Here is a 7,293-nt window from a genome sequence, read left to right on the forward strand (position 1 = left end):
GACTGCAGGCAGCGCTGAAAAGGCTGTGCTGGTCATCACTTTGCAAAACGCTTCACAACAAAAATGTTTCAGTCAGGATTTATTACTGCTCAAGAGAGGGAGATTTCACAAGGCACTGTGGTATTTTTCTTTTGACAAATGGCTTTCCTAAGATCAAAGTAGGAACTGTTTCCAGTCACTGCTCCTTTCCACTATTGATCCACAGCTGTGATGCATGGAATTACGGAAGTCCTGAGTTCCTCATTCATTGACAGTGCTGGGCTGCCAGAACAAAAAGGGCCCTGGCCAATTTTTTTTTATCTGATACAGTGTGTAAAATCTGCTTGTAAAAAGAAGTGACTTTGCAATTACTTAAAAAAAGAAACAAAACATTTGAGGTGGTTGTTGTAGTGGCCCGTAGCAGCGGGTAATGGGTCAGTCTATGGCTCCCAGACAAAGATGAGAGTTCTCCCTCTGACAACAGCGGCCACGCTCCCTACCGAGGCACTGCACAGATCTTGTAGGGCCGCGGGGCCAAGGTCATGCCCAGAATGAATTTGAGGTCGAGGATGGTGTCCCGGGGAGCCTGGAAGGTGAATTTCTGGAGCAGAGCCGTGAAGAAGAGGAAGAGCTCGGCGCGGGCCAGCAGCTCACCCAGGCAGGCGCGCTTCCCTGCGGAGACAGCCGCCCAGCGCCCATTCAGCCCTGCTGGCTGCCCAGCTGCTTTCTCTGCTGGAAAAGCCTCAGCACACAGCTCCTGCAGGAACATCACCCTGCCCGCATCCCCTTGCCCACTTTCCATTTCCAGCACCAGGACTGCCATCCTAACTGAGCTCCCCATGGAGCTGTAGCACGATCTGACTCCAACTGGGTGACTTAATGAGGGCTCATGCATATAAATGTATACGCACACATTTTATCCTACCCTGCTGGATTGAACGCGACTTCACCTGCAGTTCCCATGTGCCCGGTGGAACTCCAAGGAATGGAACCAATTCACCAGAGAAAACATGTCATTCTTGGGCAGGAAATTGGAGATGCTAATAATCACTCTCTTCAAGGAAGCTGCTGGCCATGGTGGTGGTGGCAGAGCCCACTGACCTCAGCTGTGTGGGACTGGGAGCACAGAGCACTGCTCTTGCATTGCTGAATGCATTTTTGGGGTATCCAGCATTTTTTTAGGCTCCTGTGCTCCTGAAAAAAGGCTAGGGAGTGATGCTTTGTGTGGCTGCATGATTGTTGCTAAGGAAGGGACTGCTTTTCACCAATATGGGCAGGGGGCAAGTAGCACCTCTGATGGATACAGCCAATGTCCGCATTTTCCATCACTAGTTTGCTCATGGTCGCCATTGTGCAGCTAGAAGCCCCATCCCAGTGCTTCAGCACAGAAGCATCGAACTGCAGCTGATCTTACCTATAGAAAATGGCATAAAAGCCTCCCTTTTCCAGAACTGACCGTCCTTCAGGAAATGCCCGGGGTTAAAACTGTGAGGGGTTTCCCATTCCTTCTTGTCAAGCATCACAGAGGATAGATTCGGGACTACAATAGAGCCCTGCAAAGAGAAAGAAAATCACTTTGCACTCTCTCTGCCACTGCCAACAGGAGGGAAATTTTTACTTTCCTGTGTGCTTGCCATCAAGAGCATCTGTATGCAAATCCATCACAAGTTTTTTTTCCTCAGGGGTGATCTCTGGGTGGGGTGAGGATGCTGCTGCTTTGTCCCTTTGTGGACTGGGAAACGGGAATGTCCTCTTAAAGACTTGTCTGAGGTGTAGTGAAATTACCTTGGGCAGGTGGAAACCAGCCAGGACTGTGTCCTTCTTTGCCTCTCTAGGCAAACTGAAAGGGGTGATGTTGCCTTTCCTCTGCACTTCATGGATGACGGCGTTGGTGTAGGGCATGTTGTTCCTGTCCTCCAGGGCTGGCTGCCGGCACTGCCCAATGACAGCATCGATCTCGGCTTGCACACGGGCTATTTGGAAAAAGGAAGGATCAGCTATGGTGCAGCAAAGCCATAGATCCCCTAGGGACACCATGTCATTTTTGTGGTTTGGCTCCTCCAAGGATCATTAGAGGGCAATCATGTATCACCAGGGCATCTTGCAACTTCAGGTACTAAATAGGCCCTGAGCACTGTGCAGTGCACCTGTCACCTCTGCCAGAATGTCTGAGGTCTCCAGTGTTTGTTGATGAGATTGCTCCTTTTTTCTGTTGGTATTACAATATTAGAAGGGCATGAGCCTGAATGCAAAAAAACAAACCAACCTCCAAACTTCCCTGTACCTAGTTTGCAAGAGTACTGAGGGATTCACATAATTGCAAGGGTTGGAAGAGAGCAGTAGGGACCACTGAGTCCAACTCCCCTGCTTAATCATCTTCCCTACTGTAGGTCATTTGTGTAGACATCCAGGCAAGTCCTGATTATCTGCAAAGGAGGAGACACCTCAAGTAATCTGGGCAGTCTCTTCCTGTGCTCTGTTACTTCTACTCTAAAGGAATTCTTCCACATATTCGTGTTGAACTTCCTATGTTCCAATTTTTGGCCATTCCACCATTTCCAATACTAAATAACTCTGAAAAGAGTCCGCCCTCATCCAATTGCCTCCCACGCTTTTTAGGTGTTTGTAAACATTGATTAGATCCCCTCTCAGTCTTCTCTAAGCTGAATAGAGCCAAGTCTCTCAACCTTTCCTCATAAAGGAAATATTTTATCACCTTTGTCACCCACCACTATGGACACTTAGTCTCTCCTCTAGGAGACACCTGTCTTTTTTGAACTGAGGAGTCCAGAACTGGACACACTAATTCAGATGTAGCATCACCAGGGCAGAGCAGAAGGGAGGATCACCTTTGCTGATCTGCTTGCAACACTCTTTTAAATGTACCTCAGGATACCACTGCCTGTCTTGGCCACAAGTGCACACTGTGGGCTGATGGCCAACCTGTTATCCATCCCTTGTGGAAGGACCCGTGGTCCTCCTTTGCAAAGCTCCTTGCCAGTAGGTCATCCCCAAACTGCTGTACTGTTGCTTGTGGTTATTTCTCTGCAGGTGCTGAACTCTACACTTGCTTTAGCTGAATCATATCAAGTTTTTCTCCTCTCTTGGCCTGAACAGAATATCCCACCAAGTTACCAGAGATAGCCACAGGGCTGTGCATGTTCTACACGTACCTTGAATTTCTGGATATAAGGCCATAAACAGTAGGGCCCAGCGGATGGTTGTGGAGGTTGTCTCAGTCCCAGCAAAAAACAGATCGAGAGTGCATGCAACCAGGTTATCCTCACAGAAATCACTGCCATTGGACTTCAGAAAATCAAAAGTTAGTGCCACATTAAAAACAAGAACTTCCTCAAAATCAGACTCAGTCCTGCCTCAAGGGCTGTGCCAGAAGTTGCTGGCCCTCTGCATCCTCATTACTCAGTGGATGCCCCAAACCCGATGTCCACCCTGAGCTCACATATGGACACACCAGCAGCTCAGGTGGGGAATTTGGTTTGCTTCTCAGCCCTCCTGATCTCTAGTCCCCATTGAAAAAGGGCCTGCTCCACATTGCTGACCTTGGCCATCTCCTGCAGGTAGCTGTCAATGAAGTCTCGGCTCTCTGATGGGTTCAGGTCTTCCTTGTGTTTGCTGATCTTCTCTTTCACAAAACCTTTCATGAGCCTCCAGTTTTCAAAAATGGTTTGGTGAGATCCTGGGAAGTACTTTATAATGGAGGGAAAAGCATTGTAGAGCTTTGGGTAGAAAAAAAAAAAGAAATTTGAATAAAGGACAGAAAACCCCTCCTGTTTTCAAGGCTTCAAAAGCCTGCAAAGCCACAACCCTACAATGCAGGAGTAGATAGAATTAAATCCTCACCAGAAGAGCATGATAAAGGATTGCTATCTCCACTGTCAGAGAGATTACTGCATTCTTCACAGTTACAGCAAGAAGCTTGGTGCTCAGAGGACAGGAGCAGTGATGAAAGAGAGCAATGTCAGCACTGCACAGCTTGAGAATGTGGCAGAAATAAATTACAGGCAGATGTACTTGATGGAAAGAGGAATGGCAATGAGTGCTCTTGGAAACCTTAGCATTGCTCCTTCCCATAACCTCTCCTAGGGACCTGCCCAAATCCTCTGCTGTATTCACTTCCCACAGCACAGGAAAACCAGCTAGGGTAGCTCAGCTTTGTGATCACTGGGGATTGCATCAGCACCAGGACATCTTCAGGGAAGAAGAGGGGCCACAAAGCTGTGGGAAACACCAAAGAAAATCTCATGGTTCCAGAGCAGGGAGAAACAGCTCCTGGGCTTGGCCAGCCCTACACTTGGTGATTGGCCTCACTTTGAACCACATGTGCAGTTTTGGGTGCTGTATTATGTAAAAATATAGAACTATCAGAAAGCATCCAAAGGAGTACTACAAAGATGGAGAAGGGTCTACAAGGCCAACGCATGAGGATTGATGAGGGCTGTACCTGGCTCATTATTTTCCCATGGAGGATAACAGTCTCATCCATCAGCCGCAGCAAGTTTTGGAAGTTTCCATTATGGTATTCAAACCGATTGCCAAAGGTGATGGAACAGATAACATTTGAAACAGCACTGTTGATTTTAAGGTGAGGGTTGAAAGGATTTCCTGGAGAAGGAAAAAGGGAACAATCAATTCTCTTCTGGTCTCCACAGACAAGGGGAAGAAAGTGCCATCATCAGAGGAAAATATTCAGTAAGTGAAATGAAAGATCCTGAATGGGCACCTGCTTGGAGATGCTTGTTTACTTAGCAAGGAAGATTTGAAATGGCTTCAGAAGAGCAAACATCATTGGTGTTAATTCAGAACATTGGTGTTAACTGGCCCATGGAATTTCCCAGAGGTCTCAAAAGGAGCAATAGACAAAGGTGGGCTAAGAATACTGTTTTGAGTGTTACACAGATGCATCTATCAGTTAATCTGAGGGCAAAACACCTGTAAGAGGAGTCTGGGATGCTGGCAGATTGCTAGCATTGCTTATGAGATGAGGAGAAAGGAGATGCCGGTGTGTTAGTTGGCAACTGGTGGAAGGTGAGCCAGAGCGTGCCCATGAGGCCGAGAATGCAAATAGCATCTGGGCTCATATCAGATCTAGTGTAGCCAGCAGGAGCAGGGTGGTGATCATCCCTCTGTGCTCAATACTTTGTGAGGCCACATCTTGGGTGCTGTAATAACTAGACAGATCAATACAATGGGAAAGGCTTTACAACAAAGATGTGATGACAAAAGGAGCAGCACAATAGAGAGTTGCTATAAAGGATGGGAAAAAGATTGCTCACCTATAGCAGAAGATTCCAGGTTCACAGAGGAAAGCTTCACCAAGGAGAGATCTCCAAGAAGAGATCCTTCCTCAGTGGCAGTCAGCCCTTAAATGAGGTCTAAGAGAGGTGCAGCCAGGCTCCACCCCTTCCAGTCACACAGGTGAATTGCCTTCACCTGTGCTTCCAGGGCTGAGCGGGTCCTTTCCCCAGGTGCTCAATCAGTGGTTCAGGCCATGACTCAGCATATCCCATACAGGTGCTGAGTTGAGTTTTGGGCCCCTCTCTTCAAGAAAGACATTAAGGCCCTAGAGCATGTCCTAAGAAGGGGAATAAAGACGTGAAGGGTCTGGAAAACAACTCTGATAGCCAGCTGCAGAGGGAACTGGGATGGTTCAGTCTGGAGCAGAGAAGGCTGAGGTGATACCTTATTGCCCTATACATCTCCCTGAAAAGAAACTGGAGCAAGGTGGGGTTTGGCCTAAGTTCCTAAATAACAGTGATGGGACAAGAGATAATGGCCTTAAGTTTTTCCACAGTAGGTTCAGGATGGATATTACAAAAAATTTCTTTTCAGAGCGATTGATCAGACATTGGCATATGATTCCAAAGAGGTCATGGAGTCACCATCCCCAGAGGTTCTCAAGAAAAAGGAACTGTAGCACTGAGAGAAACGATTAGTGGACACACTGAGGATGGGTTGGGGTTGGACTTGGTGACCTTACAGGTTGTTTCCAACCATAATGATTCCGTGGTTCTACAATTTTTCAGCAGGCATTAGCATAGGGGAAATTAAAATGCTCTAAGCTGGATTCTGCCTTCAGCACAACTGCTGAGGGAAGTGGTCCTCACCCTGCTCATCCCTGAACGCATCTGTGAGGAATCGGCACTCCTCCTGGATCCGCTCCTCCAGGCTCCTCTTCCCCAAGCCAAAGTTTCGGAGGGTGATCAAGGTGAACCTTCTCTGCTGCTTCCACAGGTGCCCATTGGAGGAGATCAGCCCTGGCAGAAGCATTCCACAGTGAGCAAAGGAAGATGCTCTCAGCAAGGGGAAGAAACTGGAGGACGCATGCCTTGATAAATGAGGAGGAGTTGTGAAAGTAGCTATGTTCAGAGTGAAAGTGAACTTACAACATTTCCCCCAGCTTTCCTCCCGGTATGTCCAAAAGAACGATGCTTTCAATGTGTTTCAGATATGTGTCACTATTGATAACTCACCCAATTTGTTGAAAACCTCTGTGTTGATAGGAATTTCTGGGCGATCCATGAAGTTCTCTCCCTGGATCAGAAGGGCTTCCTTGATCATTTGCAGCCCATTTAAGATCACAAAAGACTGAGTGCCTACTTGCATGCTAAAGATATCTCCATGTTCTTCAATAATCTGGGAAGGGGATAAATATATAAAATGTGATTGATTTGCAAGGATTTTTTTTCCTGGTATCCTGTACCCATAGGGAAGGATAGTGAGATTTGAAATGGAAAGAAGGCAAGCTGAACCTGGGAGAGTGATGTGATAAATATTGGCTTGATTGTGTGCAGTCTTTTTCCGTGTTTCCAGAATCAGTGTTCAGGAGTAGATGTACAACATTCCAGGTTGCATTTTTGAGGCTTTGCAATACTCAGGTGAGCAAGAGTTTTCAGCTGTTAACTCCCTTTCCAGTCACCCTTGTCCTCACACCCCCGTACGGATGCAGTGGAAGTCATAGCACTGTCCCATGCCCTTTGCCCAAAGGATGTGGCTCTGTATTCCAAGCCAAACCTTATCAAAGTTGCAGCTGATCAAGGGCCAACCTACTTCCCACTCGTGGAAAGGTCTCTATGAGCCACTGGATTTAATGTGATTGGGTTGGATGGGTCCCCTCACCATGCTGAAAGTCCCCTTACCTTCTGTGTTGTGGCCAGGGGGTCTTTGGCAAACAAAAATTGCACATTTCCCAGGAATGGCAGGGCAAAAGGACTGGGGGGGAAGTCCTTCGGCTTTCTCCTCTTCATATAGTCAGCGACGAGCAGGAAGACAAAGAGGAAGACGAAGAGCATCTGC

The 7,293-nt window shown here is 47.3% G+C and overlaps 1 protein-coding gene across 1 annotated transcript; it reads right to left on the bottom strand.

The window, feature by feature from the left end:
* Nucleotides 1–62: 62 nt before the first annotated feature.
* On the bottom strand, nt 63–7,289 carry LOC100547794 (cytochrome P450 2J2-like). The gene is made up of 9 exons (XM_010716060.1): nt 7,137–7,289; nt 6,471–6,633; nt 6,105–6,254; nt 4,442–4,602; nt 3,540–3,716; nt 3,153–3,285; nt 1,765–1,952; nt 1,394–1,532; nt 63–651 (listed from the first exon to the last, which is right to left on the bottom strand). The coding sequence occupies exons 1-9, from the start codon at nt 7,287–7,289 to the stop codon at nt 476–478; spliced, it is 1,440 nt and encodes a 479-aa protein (XP_010714362.1). The 3' UTR covers nt 63–475.
* Nucleotides 7,290–7,293: the final 4 nt, after the last annotated feature.

Source organism: Meleagris gallopavo, chromosome 10, assembly GCF_000146605.3.
Source record: "Meleagris gallopavo isolate NT-WF06-2002-E0010 breed Aviagen turkey brand Nicholas breeding stock chromosome 10, Turkey_5.1, whole genome shotgun sequence".
NCBI lineage: Eukaryota > Metazoa > Chordata > Aves > Galliformes > Phasianidae > Meleagris > Meleagris gallopavo.

Bases quoted from the DNA above. Each gene is read 5' to 3' on its own strand.
- LOC100547794 (XM_010716060.1), bottom strand. From the start codon at position 7,289: ATGCTCTTCGTCTTCCTCTTTGTCTTCCTGCTCGTCGCTGACTATATG. The intron at 3,286-3,539 runs GTCAGCAATGTG...GATTTTCTGAAG, and splicing joins ACCTGCAGGAGATGGCCAAG to TCCAATGGCAGTGATTTCTG. The intron at 652-1,393 runs GTAAGATCAGCT...CTGTCTCCGCAG, and splicing joins TTTTATGCCATTTTCTATAG to GGAAGCGCGCCTGCCTGGGT.